Raw genomic sequence first — 20,585 nt, forward strand, 5'->3', positions numbered from 1 at the left:
TGTGTCTGTAAACCCGGCCCGGCTGTCCCGAGCCATGGCTGTGAGCATCAGCCAGTCCTCAGGCCAAGCAGGGAACGCAGCCTCGGCTCTCTGGGGGCTCTGCCCTCGCCCTTCCCGGCACCCGCCAGTGCGGCTGAGGAACTCCGATGTACCTACCAGGCCGCTGCGGCCCTCGCTTAAATATCCTGAACAAAAATAAGCATGTGCGTCCTCATCTGTTGGCCTGACGAGTCAAATACGTGTCGATTTTTGACTCACCTGAAAGAAGCCAGCAGGTGTGGGAGGTTTCTCATTTGCATCCTGCCTCACAAACCAAAGGCAGAGCTCAATCTTGTCTCTCCACTCTGAGTCCTCCACCCCCACCCACCCAGCGAGGACCACAGAGTTCTTGGAAGTTGTTATTTGCAGCAATGCTGCCTAAATTTAGCGAGAAGAATCGGTGGCAGATGGGTACCTCAAGGAAATGCCTCTCTGGCGTAGAATCTAGATTTAAAGCACGATTCTGTGGCATAACCAGGGCACCGCAGTTCTCTTTGGTGGGGATTTTCTACTGTAATTTCTTTATTGTTTCTGCTTGTGATGCCAACAATAAGAGACCTGGCCAAGAATCTCCTCCCAGACCTCATCTGTCTTTACTTTTTATCCTGACTTGCATGCGTAGTTCATAGGCCTACAAGAAGTTTTTCTAGGTGTAATCTTCCTAGGGATGCAGGACTGACTTCTGCCTTCTCTCTTTACTATGGCGTATTGTCTACAAATGTCGTGGGCTGCGTGGGCCTTGCGGTGGCTTTGGCTTCCACGCAGGCCAGAGGGAAGCGCTGTCTCTGTCCTCTCTGGAGTAGAGGCCCTTTCCCTTGGGGGACTGAGATGGTCCCCATGTGCATCTAAACCAGTGTCGAGACAGCAGCCACTGGCCCTGGACCCCGGACCTGCCAGTGTCCAGACTGACAGCATCAGGGTCCTGTAAACACGCAGCCGTGGTTGGACTCAGAGATGGGAAGGAGAATAGCAGTTTGCGGGAGCTGATTGGATGAGGAAGACCCAGATTTAAAGTTTGGTTTTAGTTTTGTTTTTCTTTTGGGAGTCAGTGTTTTGGGATTGTGATGTAATGGGCTCTTGACAGGGCCACAGCTTGTTCCTGTCAATTACTTCAGGAGTATTTAGGGTCGATGGGAATGAAGAGCTGTGTGTGCATGTGTGTGTGTGTGCACATGCGCGTGTATTGTAAGGCCAGCTCTGTGTCCCCATGTCTCCTAAACTGGTGACAAAAGCCACCATCTCATGAGGAGGCCCCTTGCGGTCACCCGCACTGTCTCTGGTACTGCTGGGCCGAGATGAGAACCCTAGGGCTCAAGTTGTGCTGTCTGTGCTGTGCTGGGCTACAGAGCATTGGAAGGCGTCCAGCCTTCGCCCTGCGCCCTGTGCTCCTTGCCCCGAGCTCTTCCCGGGCTCTGTGCACCACGACGGCACTCCGCTTCCAGGAGGACAGCCTGCATGGGGTGCGGCGCTTGGCTGTCCCTGCCCGCCGCGGCTCCCTTAGCGCGATGTCCTCCACCTCCGTCAGTCAGGTGCTGTGGGGCGAGACATGGGACACGCTGCCGCTGCGTAGCCGCTCCTGGGTAGTGTTCTAGGCAGGGAGCGTGGCCCCTGTTTACAGTGTCTGAGAAAGAAAACAACAGCGAGTTTTAGAAATCACACTTGAAACAAGCGAGAGTTTGATCTCTTTTCTAGTCTTGCAATCAGAATCACAGCCCGCTCTCCAAGTTTGTGTTCGCGTATCGTGTTAGGTGCAATCTTTAGTTTCAGGCCCAAAGAAAGGCTAAAACCTTACTTTTGGTGGTTACTCGTTGAAACAGAAAACTGAGAGGCATTAGAAGGTTAGAGAAGATGGGCTGCGACAGTCTCTCTGGAATATGTTCTGAGCCCTTCTGAGCCCTGCTGTGTCCTTCAGAACCTGAGACTAAGCCGTGACAGAAAGCTGCCACTGGCAGGCCCTGCTTCCCTCTGGGTCCCTGGGTTTCCCCACGCAGTTCCCTACTAACTGGAGGCATGAGTGCTCAGTGGCTGTATGGCTGCCTCAGCAGAAGCAGAGGCTGTCCCTTAACCCTGGCCCTCTTGCTCACTGTGCTGCAGTACTGCTCCAGACATGTCAGGCCTCTGCAGATGCCGTGCAGTCCCAGAGACGAGCCGGGTCATCTTCATCTTCTTACAGCACGGGAGGAGCCTTTCTGTTAACCGAGCTTGGTTCTGTATTTCAGTGCAGTAGGAAACCAACTCTGCAGATCAAAAAGCAGTAATTGACATTTGACAGCTGCATAAGTTTAATGTCACTTGGCTTCCACCAGTCTACTTTCTTAGTTATTTGGTGAGAATTGTATCTCATGGGAGAAGATAAGCTGCTTCATTTTTGTTTTTTCAAAATATTAGAGGCGATGGGAAGATATGAATGCCTTGCAGCCAGTGCTACCCCACAGAAACACTGCTGCGGTTTGTATTATGATGAACTTTTCAGATTGCTCTAGAATTTTGTGTTTTTGACCTCTAAGTTTGCTGTACTTTGTGTCATGTAGTTAGACACATCCTACTGCTTATCTCTGCCTCTGTCTCCAAATCTCACGCCAGAGAGTAGTCCTTGGTATAGCTCTTTTGAGAGGACACATCCACTCCTATCTCAGTGAAAATTCTGTACACTTGCACACTTAGCACTAGGATAATTTTAAGTCAGCCCAGCTGTCTGGAGGCCATGGGGTCTGCATGCTGCTTTCTGAATTAGTAACTAACTGTCACAAATGTGCCCGTGTGCAGGCATCTGAAGCCTTTTTAAAGTAGCTCCCGTTCTGCCGTCGAGGGCCTCAAAGAGACCTGTGCTTTGTTAATGACTAAGCCAAAATAAATAGATGTTCTTGGGCACCAAGCAGCTGACGCTTTTTGGCAGTTTTGACTCCTTCCATGGCTAGATTTGCATGCCTGCTGGAGGTGGCGGCGGCGCGGCCTGAGCCCGGCCCTTGGAGTGGACAGAAGGGAGGCTGGCGTGGCCCGAATGTGTGTGGACATCGTGTCCCTTGCACAGTGCGGCCCAAACCTCAGCTGTGCTGCTCCCAGCACAGGATCGGGGTGGACGCTTGGCAGCGCTGTCTTCCCCTGCTTCTTCCCCTCCGGTGGTCTTTCTGCGAACTCGCTTCACACCGGGCTGGATGTGGATCCCACTAGCAGGCCGTCCACCAACGTCTGGGCCAGGCGGGCTTTCTTGTCCTCTCTCCCGGGATGCACTCAGGGGTCCTGCTTGCTTGATGTTGCTGTGACTTCGGGTGGCCGCAGCAGAGAGGTAGACACTTGCAAATCCTCCTGGCCCCTTGGAAGCGTGGTCAGAGGGGAGCTGCGAGGAAGTGTGTGGGAGGAAGGAATTTCACAAGCTTCTGGACCGGATCCAATGCCAACTCTCACTTAAAACAAAAAGCCAGTGAGTCATTTCAGTGGCAGCTGTAGGAAGCGCTCAGTGTGTGTATGTGGACCAACGGTGTGTGGCTCAGTGCACGAGAGGAGTGGAATGACTGTCTTCTTTCTCCACAGTCGCATTTCCTTTTCAGTTGCCGTGCCCGTAAGTCATGGCATACTGCTTCCCTGGGTTTGGAGGGACTTTAGAATTCCGGACCACTGTTCAACATGCCCAGCGAAGGACAGGAAAAATGAGGAGAGACAAAAGGAGGCAGGTGGGGCGACAAGCGGAAGGTGAAGGAGGGAGAATCTGCTGCTTCCTTTTCCTCTTCTGCCAGGGGACCCTGGAGTTCAGCCTTCAGCGCGGCAGATGCCCACCCTCGTGTGAAATGTGCCTATTGGGATAAATAGAGGTCGAGCTCATTGTATTTAAGACTGATGAGATGATTAGTAATGGTCTGATGTTTTTCACATCGTGATTAAATTATTTGACTTTCTTCAAAGCTGGGAAAACCACATAGCAACCTTGCAGGGAAGATGTTCTGTCTTATTTTGCTTTGCTTTCTGACCTCCCCTAAGTGCGTGGAATGGCAGGGAGGTGATGTCACTCACATCTTCAGCTGGGGACAGCAGATCCCACTGTGGGCAGATTTGAGCAGGAAGGGGTTTATTAGGAGCTGGTTGAAAGCTGATGGTTTTCCCGGCCTCGATGGAGACACCGGCTCTGAGCTGAGGCCCCTGGAACCATCCCAATCCCATCACACGGCAGCCGGGAGCTCTGCGGTAGCAAAGCACATGCCGCCCCTGACAGCCAGGCAGGCTGGGAGTGGAGGTCCCATTCTTGGGGACAAAGTGGATTCATGTGGGAGGGGCTGTCAAAATGTGGATTTAGACATTCCTTCCAAGACTATGTATTAGCAAATATGACGCAGAAACCCCTCCTGATAGGAGTTAACAGCACAAGGGTGACAAGGTTTTCACATAACTCTGGAAGACAGATTGCTTTATGACTGTATCTCTTGAGAGACCTGTGGTTGTGTTTATCATTATTCTACGTGTCTGCTCTTCACATAGCCTATTGTGTGGGTTATTTTTCTAGTTTCTCATGTTTCTCCCCTATTGTCCATGACACTGTGACAAGATTTTATGAGATTAGGTAATTGCAAGTGGTAGAATTTAAAATGGTTCATTTAATTCCTTATAAAACTGTATTGACTTGCAAATGTTACTGGAATTTTTATATTTTAAATTTTCCTTAACATTGGAGATCTTTTGATCTTTAATATCAATTCCTCTGATAGAGAAGCATATCAGACTTTAAATACTTAATATTTTCTTTTAGATTTTTATAGAAGACTAAGTGATGTTCATTTTTTTTCAAATTAGGCCATTGTTTTTGAAGACATGTTAGTTTGATATATAAACTTGTACTGTTCTGAAAAGCAAAAGATATAAAGCAAATTATTTGCAGAGTATGAAGCTCCTACTGGTGAAATTGTAGCCATTGTGATACAAAACATTAACCTAAAAAGGTATAACATAACATCACAAATTCTGGTCATTTTTAAGGTTTTCACAATGCTTCCTTTTTGAATAATCAGGGTTCCAAGTGAAATATAGAGAAAATTGCAATATACAAAAAAGCATCTGAGGTGATGGTTTGAAACTTGTTGACTCTTGCTCAAAATTACTCAACTTTTTCACTTTTGTGATGTACTTTTGGATTCTGTCTGAACCTCCCAGCTGTTTATAGCACAAAGCATAAATGTTTGTATGCTCAGTCACAGAAAAGAACCAGGACTTTAATTAAAGAGTATTTCTCTAGTTTCTTGGCAACAAAAGATGAATGAAAAACTTCTCCTTTTTATTACTTTTTAGGGTTTTGCCCAGAGTAAATAGTTCCTTTAAATACATTTCTTCACGAAGGATCATCTGTTTTTGTTCATATATATGTTTTCTTTATCATTCTACAGGGAGTTAAATACCTGTGCATTCCAGCAGCGGATTCACCATCTCAAAACCTGTAAGTTGTTTTTTGGGCTTATTTAGAGATACTTAAAATGAACACAGTGTTGAAGCCGATCAGTAGAGGATTGTGTGAGCCCAGGGCCCCTGAGAGCCCTGCCCAGGGAGGACACCTGCTCACAGAGGGCAGGGCTGGCAGGTGGGAGCGCTGCAGGGGGCCTGGCCATTTTCCTTTCCTTCCCCTATGCAGTGTGACAGACGGGATATCCACCCGAAGGGTCTACAAAGGACACCGGAAACCAGACCTTTAGCAAGCTCGTTGCTGCTATGGAAGCAAATCCCTAGAGTGCCAGGTTTGCTCCTCCTGCCGTGGGAGCCCACAGTGCCATCTCGGTGTGCGCCTCCTGTGCCCAGCAGCCGCGGATGGTGTGTGGCTGCCGAGTACCACAGTGCTCACCTCGCACCCTGTCTGTGTGTGGCAGTGAGAGCTTCCTAGTTTGAGAGAGCTCAGCCCTGGCCTCTACACAGCTGAGTAGATATCTGGCGCCTCTTTGTACCTGTAGAGGGAAAATCGGTCGCAACCCTCTCTCGGCAATCTTACCCAGAGAGGTGGGACTGGGCTTGGGCACGGCGGGGCGTGACACTGGCTGTCCAAGAGTGACTCACATACACTGTGGCATGGAGCAAATTACACCCTTCCTGAGCCACGGATCTGACCCTTGCAGACTAAAAGGTGGGGAGCGGAAGTAAAGTGCTTATCCCCCTGTGCATCCAGCCGAGCCCAGACTGATTCCCGGACCATCGTGCGCTGCATGTCGGGGGTCAAAAGCACAGCTCCCCTGGAATCGCAGTGAAGTTGTACACTCCACTGTGCTATGAGCTTGGAGTCCTCTGGCTTGTCAGGAGCTCCTCCATCAGGCCTCAGAGGTAGTACATACCAATCACACATATCAGGAGCACAAGCCTTGCTTACGGCTCCTGTCCCGAGTGTGCAGCCTCTCCACAAGTCACTGGACACTGGAGCATCAGCCAACCCTGAGGTTTTACTACCGGAAAAGCCAAGCTGTCATAACTGCACAGTCATTTTGTGGGACCTACCTGTGGAAACAAAAATGGGCCAGAGTCAGATGGATGAGTGTGGAGAAAGACAAGGTGGCAGGCCTGGGACCCAAGGTGGGTAGAGCAGGAAAGGACATGGGTAGGGGAAGTTGAGGCAGGTATGTCCTACTTGGCTGTGTGTTTCCACACTGACTCTTGGAATTGATCCGCAAGGTGGACCTTTAGGATGGAGGGTGGAGGAGGAAGGGCTTTACCAGGAAAGCAAAGGGGTTGCAGGGCTGGAAGGAGGAGAGCAGCATTAGAGAACTTCCCTGGTTACTGATCGTGTCAAGAAACAGAAGTGGTTGGAAGGGCATGGTTTGTACGGAAGGAAGTGAGCCACTGCTTTTCTCTGAAGACCAGAGCGATCTTCTGCCCATGTTTTGATTGCTATTTTTAGAATAGTTGCTTTGTTCTTATTTCCAACAAGATTGTACTTCGCCACTACCCACTTGGCAGTCTGCTTCTGTAGAAGAATCGTGCTGCAGTCCATTCTGCACCTCACCCTCGAGCTGCCAGACGTGTGCTGCGCTGGGAGCCGAGTGCTGTCTGTGATGTCCATGACAGTTATCTAAGTGTTGAGCCATCCTGTGTTATAGACAAGTGAGCAATAGACTGAGGTGTCAGGAAATCACTAACCAAAAACCAGTTCCAGGTACCTCGGGCAAGTTATTTTAACCCATCCCATTCATTTATCTGAAAAATGCCTGCGTGCAGGATTTGGGGAGGCTAGGTCCACATGTATGTGAACATATTCTCCACGGACACTGGGGGCTTTAGAAAATGAGAGTCTATTTCTACTCAGAGGGATCCGTACGTCATGAGAGTTACAGAACAGGAAGCACGCTTCATGAACTGGAAGATGTGCTCGCAGGAGCCACAGTGTGTGAGGGCTGCTCTTCTGAGTCGCAGGCTCCTGTGGGTCAGTTGAAATCTTCTGGCAAAACCAGCCCAAAGCTGTCACCGGGCTGACAGACTCCCCATGAAGTTGGATTAGCGCTCTCCTGTTCCAGATTGGCGGAGAGGGCCTGTGAACCGCTGTGTCCGCTTCACCCTTCCCTTGCATCTGCTGGGAGCGCAGGTCTGTGAGGCTCAGGTAGCAAAGGCAGCAGCAGATCTGCAGCTGAAGTGTGGAGAACGTGCTGTTCCCAGTGGAACCCCACCGCAGTGAAACCCCATGTCAGCTGGAAGAGGAGGCCAAGACCGAGACTCCTCACTCGGAGAGGGGCCGCCCTGCCCAGATCACTGTGTGAGTCTTGCGGGAGACTTCCATTGTTCCTGCACTGGTGACAAGGTTTATGCACAGGCTTTCAGCTCACAGATGGCCATGACCCTAAATGTTTCTGGCTGGCCAGAAGTGACATGGAGATCACGGAGCGGAGTGTGGAACTCTGAGTGTACTCTGGATCGGTAAGAGGCAGGCCAGCAAGTACCTTTTCAGTTTCCCCACTGCAAGTGAAAGCACAGCATGCTCCTTAGTGGCGAATGCTTTAGTACATTTTCTGTTGCTATAACAGAGTATCTGAGGCTCCTTACTCACATAGAAGAAAGGTTTATTTGGGGTCACAGTTCTGGAGGCTGAAGTCCAAGACTGGGTTACTACCTCTGGGGAGGGCGTCGTGCTGCTTCCTCACACAGCGGAATGTGGAGAGGCAAGGGAGCTGTGCTGAAGACGGAAGGGCCACACTCCACAGATAGCCAGCCAGGTCCCGGGGAGAGGCCTGCATCCCCCCGTGAGGACACCATGCCCCTGGCCAAGCGCTGCCTCCCGATGCCACTGTCTTGAGGAATTAAGGTTCCAATACATGCGTTTCGGAGGACACATTCAAACTGTAACGATACAATCAAATGATTAACCTAAAGGGGCAGGCAGAACGCCTGTCTGTCTATGGCCGAATGCATTTAAGGTTTCCTGTATTTATTGCTCACCAAATATTACTGCTTGCAAGAACTTTCACTGAGAGTATCATCAACCAGTGCGGATGGTCAGGAAACAAATATTAATACTCTGCCCGACAAAAGCCAGACAAGTCATGCTGGTCATTGTAAAACATGCTCTGGGTAGCCCAGTCAATTAAAAATAGCCCTAAGTCCAGCCACATTGAATTCCTGGTGCCGAAGAATTCCTCTATTCAGTGGCAAAATAAATTCTGGAAAACGATATTGCTCACTGTTTTAAATTTAGATACTGATTTTTAAAATGAGTTCCAACTTTGGATATAATTTAACATTTTAGATCCTAAACCTTTCCCTGCAAATCCAACAGGAATTCTGGCCAGTCATGCTCAGTAGGAAGCTCATAACCTTTGAAATCGACTGTGTCCCTTCCCAGTCAGCAGCTACAGACACCCCAGAAAGGTCAGCTTTCTGTCTTGGCCTTAACCCTCAAGAATCTCCCCTCTCATCTTCCAGGAACTTAAACTGCAGACAGCAGGTCTGAGATAACATAAAATTTTAGCTCAGTTCCCCCAACCACTAGCCTTGCCAAGCTGTGAAATTTAAAAGTTCAAGTTCTCCGTGTCTGAGGAGCCCGGGACCCACATGGTGTGCTTTCCCTGTTCTGCTGCAGTTAGAAGAACCCTCCGATGTGTAACCTGCTGGTGTCCCCACATAGCCCATGTCGAGGGGTGGTGAGTTAGGCTTTTTAGAAATACTGCTTGCTTTTGCTTTCTCTGGGTTTTCCTAAGCAAGGCACTTTAATCTCACATCTCTCGTCTACACAATGCCTGTCTCATCGGGTGTTTGTAATATTAAATGAGATAAGTGAAAGTATTTTATGGGCACTAAGCATTTCCAAAACTAAGGTTATATTTTATGTCTTCTCCAGTAGGAAGTGTTAGTTTCTTTTGAAAGTGAACGGTTGGATATGCATTACTTGCATTTGCCCGCTCTCACTTCAGCATGTACTAAACTGGTATTTTGTAGTCAGACATCACTGTGTAAAGAACAACCTCTTGTTCTCTTCTCTGACAGTCCAGGGAGCTTGGGCTTTGCCAGGCTGGGAGCCCACGGCTTTGCATCATAGCACTTTATGACATTCAGCGGTTTGAGAGCCAAGCAGGTCTCTAACTTTTTTGAGGTTTTTGTGGAAAGGAGAAGCATTAGCAATACAGAAAGCTTATATTTAAAACACAGAAACTTCCATGCTTATTTGTCCTCCCAACTCTTTGGCTTGTATTCTTTAGTCTAAATGATGCCATTTATGCTTCCAACTGCCCACCCTCCCTTTTTTTCTATTTACCTTTTCCTTGGCTTTCCTTATGAAGGAGCAGTTGTGTAGGATCAGAGCTGGGTCGGATTGGGAGCACTGTGGCCCTGCTTCCAGAAGCTGCTGGCAGCGCTGCAGCCCTCGCAGGCTCTGCTGTCCCGGGAAACCAGTGTTTCCTACAGCTTTGCCTGTTGAGCTCCAGCCACTTTTAGTCTCAGACTGGGTTCTTTTCCTTTTCCTCTTTTCTTTTCCTTCTTTTTTTTTTTTGGTACCAGGGATCGAACTCAGGACCTTGCTCTTGCGAGGCAAGCAGCGGCACCAGTGAGCCAAATCCCCAGCCCCCATTTTCTTTTTGGAAATGATGCTGTAGTAGATGATAGAGAGGTATTTTAGTTATTTTTGTGTTTGTTTTGTTAAGCTTGCTTTAAAGTAATTTTATTTGACAAAATGAGAACTGGTGTATGCATGGTTTTTAGGGGGTGGTGTTGAAATTCAGCCCAGGCCCCCTACTACGCAGTGCGTCCTGCCTTGGAGCCACGCCCCCAGCTGCCGGTGTTTAAACCTGAGAGTGAACGGTGCATAAAGCCTGGACTCACAAGCACAGGAGTTGCTTCTGTGTCCGATGCCCCTCCTGTGTCTGCAGGGTGGAGAATCTTCTCCACCTGCTCCTGGTGGAGGTGCAGTAGGGCTGTGCCTGCAGAGTTCCAGAGAGAAGGTAACCGGGCGGCAGGGGCATCTGGACCAACTCCACCATGGAGGCAGCGGCTGGGATCTGAGGCCTCCGAAGCCTGGACTCAAATAGAACACCTAACCCATTTGTTTTTTAAAACATTTCTTTCTAAGAAAAAAATTAAGGGTGCTTGTCTTTCCTGAGTTTTTTCTCCTTTTGTTTTCATTTATCCACCTCATCCACACACACACACACACACACGCACGTGCATGCGTGCATGCGAGTATTCCGCTGGGGCAGGCAGTGTCCTGCATCCTCCTTGGTAGCGCTGGCTCTGAGCTGGGGGTGTCTCCCTTTCAAGGTGGCCAGGTCCCTGGGCTCCCTGTCCCCAGCAGAGGCCCTCTGAGCTGAACAGGACTGTCTCAGCTCCCACAGAGGCTCACAGCCTCCGAATATCACAGTCTTGAAGCAGGAAGCAGTTGCTCAGCTTGAGAATGGGCACCGTGCGCTGTGGTTGACCAGATCTCTCCACCATCCTTTCTTGGCCCCTCAGAAGTCAGGACCCCAGCACATTGCTGGCCCTGAGCCTCTGCTGTGGAGAAAGGAGGACTGTGGTCAGTGGAGAGGAGGAGGGGACAGGGGCACCGCTGAGCCACTTGCAGGGCCCACAAGAAGACGCCTCTGGGGGATGCTGCCTGCCACCTGGGGGTGTAACGCCTGGGAGCCATGGTGAGCCCAATGCTCCTGCGGGCCGTGTGTCCTGTGGCCAAGCTTCGCTCTGCAGACCGAACTCACACAGTGTTTGGCGTGGAAGCCAAGGTTAGTTGCCAGCCCCACCGAGAGCAAGAACAGGGAACTGGTGTCCATTGAAACAGCTTGTGGTGGGCCAGGGCTTCGGGTTTGTGCTTCTGCTTCAAACTGGAGTTGAGCAATAGGAGAGCCTGGCCTTGGGTATTTCCCACTGTGGAGGAGGCGTTCAAGGCCGAGGGCTCAGCTTATGTCATTGGCTTCCCTGGAAATAACCCCCACACACTCCCCCTGCAGCATGCCGCTCTACCCCAGAGCAGTGAGGAGCTGGCCGGCCCTGGATTTTCTTGGAAAAGTCATTTCTAGGAATGCCTTCCTGGCCTGGCCTGGTGCCTGCTGGTGTGCATGAGTCAGGTGTCACCACAGAGCCCCGTGGCCCTCTGGCCGGCATCACTGCATGACGGCGAGGGGCCCTGTCTTGGCTCCGGCCCTGAGGCTCCGTGGCTCTTGCCCGGACACACCACTGGACGGAGCCGTGTCCAGCAGATTGTCCTGACTTAACTTTTGTGACAGCAGCCCTTGGAGGGAGGAGCCAGCAGGGCCAGGGTGGGGACTCCGCTGCCCGAGCCGAGCCCCAGGGCCTCTGCACAGACCCACGCTGGGCCTGGGAGAGGGGTGACTGTCGCCTGACACCTTGTTCTGAGCTACGGCAAGGCGGACTCTTGAAGCTGGGTTCAACCCTGCGGTGCAGGCTCCACTGTGTGTGGTTGTGGTGCACAGGTGTGGAAAGCAGACATGAGAACTGGCTCATACTCCACAGTGCCAGTGGGAGGCCGCAGCCGTGGAAGGCCTCCATGGGCCCAGAGAGCCAGCGGAGCCCTGAGACCGAGCAGGCCCACCGGGAGGTCCGCATCCCTGTGTGGTCTGCAGCCCGGTCGGGGCACTCTGGGACCTGCTCATCCCCTGGGCGGTGGGCTTTCATTTCCAGGTCTGGTTTTGCCTTTCTGGCTGCCACGCTTCCACACCTGTACTTGCTGACCCAAACTCACTGACCAGAAAGAGACTCACAGAGCAGGCTTCGGCCGGGGGAGGCCCCTGGGGGCCCGGGGGTCACCGGCCATCCCCTGTGGCCCGCTGGTGCAGGGCACCCTGGAGTCTGCTCAGCCTGTCCGACGCTCCTCCTCCTGCCCGCCTGTCGTGTAGAATGAGTGACTGGGCTGCACTACTCAGCAGGAGCAGGGAGCAGCCGGGCACCTGGTCTGCACCACGAGCGAGCGGCTTGGGTGGTGAGCTGCTGAGTGAGGGGCTGATATCACGTGGTGCACATTTGGCTATAATAGGAAGCCAGGCTGGCAGCATCCTCACCCATAGAGACTTCTGGTGTGGCGAGGCCTGGGAGCAGGCCCTGGCATCCAGAGCCCGGCCTCTCCCGTCCAGCCCTTCTGCTGGGGTTGGCACTGTGGCCACGGCAGCTGCTGCTCCCCTGAGCACGGTGTTTGTGGATCCCTGGCAAGATCTGCAGAGGCAGATCTCCCCCCATGGGAGGGGAAGACGTCCCCAGAAGCCCCACCACCTCACTCCGCCTCCCCCAGTCCTCGTGGGAGAGACAGTTTATTCCTGAGACCCTGACCTTTTGCTGCTGTGACCGAGTCTCACTGCAGTTCCAGTGCTACCAGCACAGGTGGCTGGGCTTGCTGCAGGGCTGGCAGTGCCTGCCGGACCTGCTGCTCACCACCCTCAGATGGGATGGCCTCCACCCACACCATCTCCCCAGTACCCACCTCCACTCTCCGAGTGCTCGGCTCCCCTGTCTGGCTGCCACAGGCTGCTCAAGCCTCAGCCCTGACACTTAAGATTTCCAGATGATGCAGCAAGAATGCTGTCTTGCCTGCTGTGTACCAAGCTGGTGTGCAAGCGCATGCTGCAGTTCTCCAAGCCACTGTCTCAGTTTACACCTGGGAGCTCTGGTCCCTGAGCTGGAATCTGATCTTGCAGTGCCGTGCCACTTAGCAACTGCAGGTAGGAACCTGGAGTCTCCGGGCTGTTCTGTTTGGACTTCCCACCTTGGACACTGCAGGTTTTGACAGAGCAGGAGTGTTAGGCTGCACATGCATTCGTGCACATTTAAATTTTCCTCCACCTCCTGTCTGTACCAATCTACTGAGTCCTGTGGTGAGGCTGTTGAGTTTCTGCTGCAGTCGACAGCTGGCGACTTTGCTGGACCACACATGAGCTTCCCCTTCTTGTTCATCTCACTTGCTGCCTCTCTGCAGTCGGGAATGGCGTCTTAGTCACCATAGACTGTCCTGCAGCTCTTACAGACCCTGGCAAGTGGTCAGGCTCAACCCGTGTTGGAAGGGAAGTTGCCTTTAGCTCACGGACAGCATTTGCCCTGTGCTGCCTCAGAAGCCAGGGAAGGTAGAACATGCAGGAAGAGCAGGTGCTTTGTGTGCCCCCGGGTGCCTGCACTTACCCCACAGTCAGCCCAGAGGGCTGGTGTGTGGCACGGGGCACACGTGCTGGCCAGGACTCGGCACAGTGGGGCTCAGGCTCTGCCCGGCTGCCTCTAGGTGACCTGGCATCTGACCTCGTCCCCTAAAAAGCTACCCTGCGAGGAGCACGTGTGCCTGTGAGCAAGGCCTCCAGGCGGGTGTCCCAGACAGTCAGGGGCTGACTGAGTGACGAGAGAGAGGGTGGTGTGAGGGGGCGGAGGGGAGGATGAGCACTCCCGTTGTCATTTAGGCCTTCAGAGTTGCCCGGCCCGGTCCGTCAGCGCATGTCCCTCGCCCACCAAGGGCAGCATCCCTGCTTTCTGAGTCGCCTGTCCCAGCCCCCACCGAGTGGCTTTGGAGCTGGAATTCCCACTCCCCACTGCTTTCCAGTGATGTGCAGACAAGACCCCCATGTCCAGGGGGCTACGAGGGCCGCTGTCAGGCCTCTCAGGGTGTCCAAGGGAGCCACCTTGTCAGACTCTGGGAGCCCACTGGGCTGACTCCCCTGAACATGGTGAGCTGAGGAGGAGCCGCCACCCCCAGTCAGGGGCAACCTGAGCTCCAGGGGTGCCACAGAGCAGTTCTAGAACCTTCCAGACAGTCGGGCAGTGTCCCTGACCTCAGCCTGCAGCCCTGGGCCTGGGCAGAGTGACTGGGCTTTGAAGGCCTCGGGCCCTCAGGCGGATGCTGATAACAGAGACCCTCCCTCTGTCTCGTGTTTGTGCCTAGGACAAGACACTTCAAAGAGAGTATTGAGTTCATCCACGAGTGCCGGCTGCGGGGCGAAGGCTGTCTTGTGCACTGGTACGTGTGTCTGTGCCGGTCCCCGGGATTCGCACGAGCGTTTCCTGTGTGTGATTGACTCTGCCGTCTCCTGACAGTTCCCTCTAAACGCTCAGTCTCTCATATTCCATTTCTTTCCTGACGGGTGTTGGTCATCACTTACTTTCATGGAAAGAGACCCCAGCTAGCTTTGCTTTTGGTTTTGGTTTTGTGGTTTGTTATTTCACTCTGTGTTAGGATTTCTACTGGGATAGTCGAGGCTACTGGACACTTCCTATCTGTGGGTTTTGAACCCATGGATTCTACCAGCCATGGATCACATATATTTCGAAAAAAACACTTGCGTCTGCACTGAACATGTGCAGACTTTTTTCCTTGCCACGATTCCCCAAGCAGTGTGGTGTGACAGCTCCACACAGCACTGACATTGTGTAGGTATTATAAGCAACCTAGAGATGTTTTGCATGTGGGAAAATTGCATAGGATCTATGGGATACCACACCGTTCCACCTAAGGGAGGGACTTGAGCGTGCACGGATTTTGTTATCTGCAGTGGGTCCTGAAACCAGTGTCCCATGGATATTGAGGACAGTTGCGCGCGCGCACACACACACACACACACACACACACACTGAGGAGAAAGCGGCTCAAGCACACTGAATATAAAGCTCTTGGCAAATAGCTACCTGGCACATGAACAGTTTCCAGCACACACTGGCCCTCCTTTGACACTGCCAGTTATCACTCAGTAACTCAGCCAATTTGTCCGGGGATCCAGGAGCCAGCATTCTGGTGTCAGGCTCTGCTAAAGTGTCCTTGGGACTCATGCCCTCGCTGTCTTGCATGAGGTGTGACCATAATCAACAGAAAGCATAGCAATCTTGGCCTCCTGAAGCCGCCCTTGCAGCACAAGCTGTCTGAAAGCCTAAAGCGCCGATTCCTAGGAGTGCCACTGCTAAGGTTGGTGGCAGCCCTGCCGGGGCAGCCAGAACCCACGCATGCTGACTGGCCAGAGAAGCCACTTAGGAAGGGCACAGTGTGTTCTGAGGGCCAGTACCCCAAGGCAGAGGGCGGCATGAGGCATTTCACCGGCTGTGAGAGAGCTGAGAAGATTTACACAGCTCTGGATGGGTGTGATTTTTTCATTTCACTTTTTTAAAAAATAAGAAGTACAATAAATACAAACACTTTTTAACATACGGTTATATTTGGCACTAAAGCACCATAGGGGCATAAAAGGATTTTCTGAAACTCCAATCTGGGGGCTTCTCCAGGCTCCTGGTAATTCAGATCTCTAGGGTTGGAGCCCAAGGGGCTGTATTTTTGTAAGTCTCTTGGAGTTTCTGATACAAAGCCCTAGTAAAGAGCCCCTCCCTGGCAGTAGGGTTATTGTTATTATTTATATTGGAATAGGCATAGGCCTAATGTTCTAGCAATTTATGTCTCATCTGGATGTCAGGCTTTCCTAAGAATGAGACATTTGCTAAACTTTCCCGTCTTCAGCCATTGCCAGAACACTGAGTCGGACGAAGCACAGCCCCTCTATGACTGTTTCAGTTTGCAAACACGTTTAAAATCGGTCTGGAACTCAGCCTGCTGGTGACACCTAACCGTCATCGCCCACACACGACCGGGCTCTGAGCATCGGTGTTGCTGCTCTGCAACTCTGCAGCTCTGTGGAAAGGACGCAGAAGTATGATTTGGCGAGGCCTCCTGGATTTTGTGGGCTTTTAAAATCATAGATTTACCCTCAGATGCAGCGGCTAAGAAAACCGGACCTCTAAAAGATGGAGAACATTCTAAATTAATGCAGGTTATAAGTGGATTTGTTGCATAGATCTTGAAAGCCTCAGGTCCCCTTGGTTAGTTTTGTCCAAGGAAAAGGGAAATGTCTAAGGGAGGCTCAGGAGCAGTAGAGAATCATAAAGCAGGAGTGTCTGGAGCCCTGTCCCGTGGAAGATGAGGCTGAGCCACCGAAGGGGTGCCTGCGACTCTGGTGTCCTGGGCGCAGGGAGGCTGGCTGCCTGCAGCAGCTGCTGAAAGCACACTCACCTGAGTCCGTGAGCAGGCCCAGGCAGGAGGGCTCTGTCGTGAGCCCCGCAGATCCCCCGCTGCAGTGGGCTGAGGCCCAGACCCACAGCCCAGACCAGTCTACCCTTGTCCATGTGCCCTGCCTGCAGCCTGGCCGGGGTCTCCAGGAGTGTGACGCTGGTGATCGCGTACATCATGACTGTGACCGACTTCGGTTGGGAGGACGCCCTGCACACGGTGCGTGCTGGCAGATCCTGTGCCAACCCCAACCTGGGCTTCCAGAGGCAGCTGCAGGAGTTTGAGAAGCACGAGGTCCAACAGGTGAGCCATCCTGGGGCCACTCTGCAGGCTCGGGCAGCTGCTCCAGTACCCTCTGCGTGAACTGAAGGGCCCAGGGGACACAGGGTGCTCTACAGCCTGCAGACGTCCCCAGTTCCTAGGCCTCAGCTGTGCCCCAGGACCCTCCCTCTGTTACTTTCCTCATGCCTGCACTCACGGCAGCTCATCTCTCCTATGGGTGAAGTGCCATTTCCTCATCATGGCTTACTTTTTTAAAATTTTGCTTTTAACTCATTTTAATCTTTAAGCTTTTAAGGGAATCATCAATGAGGTAATGGTGGCATGATGTTCTCCAACACTAGTCCTGCAAACACAAAGCTGAGATTTCTCTTTGGAGGAGAACAGTCTCTTCCTCTTCCCCAGAGTCCAGCATCACAAACTCCTCTCTCCATGTCTTCCTCAGAGGTCCTTCTGTCTAACCTCAGCTGCCACACGCAGAGGAACAGCAGGAGGACACTTTTTTCTCCTGTTTGTCATGGAACCCTTAGCTGCAGACAGTGACTGCCCCGGGTCTGCCAGGCAGACGCCTCGGTCTGACTGTCATACCCCCGGGCTGGGAGGGGCAGCCCTTCTGCTTGGCACTGGGATGTCACCCACCCTGCTGTGTAGGCCCCGGCCCTCTGAGGTTCTTCTCACATGTGGCGACTTCTGTACCAGTCAGTAGCTGAATGCAGGTGTTTATTTGTGCCATTTGGATCTGTTCCCAATTTCTCCAGTACCGGCAGTGGCTGAAGGAAGAATATGGAGAGAACCCTTTGCAGGATGCCGAAGAAGCCAAAAGCATTCTGGGTAAATATAAAGAGCAAGGGCGAGTGGACCCGCAGCCTGGCTCTAGGCGGTGGAGCAGCTTCTCGGCCCTGCCTCCTCTGGCCTACAACTACAGCACGGAGACCTAAGGCAGAGGGATCTGCTCCCTTCCTCCCCGCCACTTGTCTTCCATGGCCTGCACCATCTGCATGATGGTTTGCTGGTCTGCTGCCTGGTGCCCCTGGACTGAGGGAGGCAGCCTGGGCGAGGTGGACTGCTCAGGGCTCCTCCCGGACCCTGCCCAGCCCTGCCCCGAGCCCCTCTGCTCTGCCTACCTGCGCCCTGACCTCGCCTCCCGTGAGCTCACTGCCCTGGGATGCTACCAAGCTACCGGGCTGCCACACACTGCCGGGTGTGTGTGCACATGTGTGTGAGCCACAGTGGGTGCGTGTGGATGCACAGTGTGAGTCTGTGTGTGTGCAGCCCGGGTGAGGCTGTGTGCCTTTGTGTGTGTATCACGAGAGCGTGTGTGTGATGCTGGATGTTCATATGGCCGGAAGTCATCAAATTGGAGCTGCCCGGCTTGGTTTGGCCACTCCTTCCTCCTCTGACTCCACATGGAAGGCACTTGTACATGGCCTCTGAGAAGCTGCCGGCAGGAGCCTCCTGTGCATGTGAGCAAGGGGAACCGGGGATGAGCCGCCGACGGCGCCAGGCTCTCCCAGAACCTTCGGAGGTGCAGTGGGGAAGGCGAGGTCCAGCTCCTTCTCTCGGAGGCTGTTCCAGGGGTCCCAGAAGTGTGTGTGTTGGGCAGGGAAAGCCCCTGGAGGGAGCCCTGGCTCAGGCTGGGCGTGGGCACCGCAGGTCCTGGGTTCCCTGCTGCCTGTCAGCCTGATGCGCCCTGAGGTCTGCGTGGTGTTCAGGCTGCACTTGAGGTTCTTCGGCCAAAGGTTTCCTGCGTCAGAGGCCCTTCCTCTCCCCTCCTCCCGCTTGCTTCATGCACTCCACCCTCTCACTGTTCTCCCTTTCCAAGGGCCCCTTCTTAAGGTTTGCATGCACCTGCAGGAATTGGGAAGAAAGAGCATTTATTAGGCACCGTAGCCATTGCATTTAAAAATGCCTAAACACTTATTAAGCTCCTTGATGTATGCTGTGGATTTGGTCTTCGATCTCAGCTACCTCATTAAATGTCTTCTGAAAAGGTGTTTTTGGTTATTCTGGTCCACTGCCTCAGACTTGAAAATGTTTGGTCATGATTGCTTCTGAAAGCAAAGGGCAAGGTGTCAGTGGCCTCAAGCTGCTTCACATTCCGGAAGCGGGCTCCTGCAGTATTTTTGGTGGGTGCACTCCCACGGAGCCAGAGCGCATCTGCACGGCAGTGTGGGCCCCAGAGTCCTTGATCTGCCGTGGGAGTTTCTCAAGCACACAGAGCTCTCCTCCTCCCTAAGAAGGTGTCACAGCCCAGTTTCTCCAAATTCCGCCATAAGAAAAGGCTCTGAATGAGCAGGGCGGCTTTCCCATTCGTGGGGAAGGTGTGTCAAAGGTGAGCTCTGGGGACAGGGAAACCAGGTGGCCTCCTGTGCACACGTATGGCCCCAGGGCACGAGGCCGGGAATGTGGCCACGGACACACGCACCGTTAGCTGAAAGAACTGCCCATACATTTCACCTTTCCTTAAACCAAAAAGAGATGTAGATGTACCAACAGAGGGCTACTGGTATAACTCAGTCAAGTATTTGCCTGGCATGCAGCAGGCCCTGGGTTTAATCCCCAGTAGAGCAAAAAAGAGGAAAAGAAAAACATTAGAGTAAGCGCTTAACTGTGGGCATCGTCTGCGCATGACCTGATGTACTCCTGCAGGTTTGGAAATGTTTTAATACCAGTTGCCAGTAATGTTCTTTTTCCGCAGCCACCCCGGGAATTCTGAAGTACTGGCCCTTTCTCAGAAGACTGTAACATACCTGAAGTTTGTGAAACATTGCAAAGTTTAGGCTGGTGCTGCCAAATGAAAAGCCACCTAGAGTTTATTTTTAAGTACCCAGCAGTGATTTGTAAACTGTTTGTTTTTCATCTTACGTGGAGTCCATATGTAATCATGGTGTAATCCGTTGTGAGCTGTGGGGATTCTTTAGCAAGAGAAAACACTTTTACCTTAATTCTAGCTGTGCTGTTTCTTGAACCTGACCTTGATGCCTGCCAGAGCCTTGCTGCCGTGTGTGGGCACTGTTTAGTGATCTTGACTGCTGCCCATGAGCAGTGCCCAAGGAGGAAGCCAGCACCTGGGGACAGTGTGTGTGAACTCGGCCCTCGTGCTCCCAAATCCCCGGGCTGGGAAAGACTCGGGGTGTTTCCCCGCGGCTGAGGGTCTCCACGGTGGAGCTCACCAAGAGCTACGCAGTTTTGTGAATAAAGGGCCACGTAACCCGTGAAGCTCAGCATTGCGTGCAGTGTGTTCTTCCTTAGCTGGGGTGTGAGGGCCTCGGGCGTTTCTGGGGCTGACACAGAGCAGGACGCAACCTGCTGTTGGTCTCGGTCGGCATTTTCCTCCCTAAGGTAGGGCAGAGCACCCTAGGAAGGGCAAATTAATGTCTCCATGACCAAAAACCCTGGTTCTTGACCCTGAGAGTGCACCCCGAGATACTCAGGTGCCCAGGTTCCATCCCCTGACACCAGAAGGGGAGAAGAGAAAGCGTGGTCCCCCGTGCAGCGTGAGTGATGGACCCTGGAGTCGCGCTCTGCCTGGGCAGAGTAGAAGCGGGGTGCCTGGCACCCCTGGAATTACTGCATGGACATGGAACTCAGCCCCGGGCCGCCATGACATGTGCTGCGTTTACTGGGTCCAGTTATTCTACTTTTATGTTCAGCGTCCAACTGGGAGGAGCACGCCGAGCAGTGTAGATCCATTTCCTGGATTTCCCTTGTCCCCCTCTGGGCAGGAGGAAGGAGACTTAACTTTTTACCCCGAGGTGAGTTTGCCTTAAAGGAGAAGCAAGTGAATGTGTGCTGGAGTGGGGGGCTTCGACAAAGAGCAGCTTTCCGCGTGCACACGTGTGCGTGTGTGTGTGTGTGC

General features: G+C 52.6%; 1 protein-coding gene across 8 annotated transcripts in view; it reads left to right on the plus strand.

Annotated features, from left to right (window-relative positions):
* Dusp22 (dual specificity phosphatase 22) overlaps positions 1-19,950 on the plus strand; it is a 49,139-nt gene extending 29,189 nt beyond the window's left edge. For 3 of the 8 annotated variants that reach the window (XM_004847801.3, XM_087181703.1, XM_087181707.1), the window contains 4 exons: positions 5,409-5,458; positions 14,345-14,419; positions 16,579-16,750; positions 17,485-18,720. In XM_004847801.3, the coding sequence (XP_004847858.1) occupies positions 5,409-5,458; positions 14,345-14,419; positions 16,579-16,750; positions 17,485-17,664 (477 nt within the window). In that variant the 3' untranslated portion in view covers positions 17,665-18,720. Of the gene's footprint in view, positions 1-5,408; positions 5,459-14,344; positions 14,420-16,578; positions 16,751-17,484; positions 18,721-19,424 lie in introns of those variants that run through there. The other 5 variants (XM_087181705.1, XM_087181706.1, XM_087181708.1 and 2 more) reach the window with 2 other exon arrangements.
* The last annotated feature ends 635 nt before the right edge of the window (positions 19,951-20,585 follow it).

The sequence above is a fragment of the Heterocephalus glaber genome, unplaced genomic scaffold (genome assembly GCF_053883595.1).
Source record: "Heterocephalus glaber isolate CG9 unplaced genomic scaffold, H.glaber_assembly_v1.0 deba00001472, whole genome shotgun sequence".
NCBI lineage: Eukaryota > Metazoa > Chordata > Mammalia > Rodentia > Bathyergidae > Heterocephalus > Heterocephalus glaber.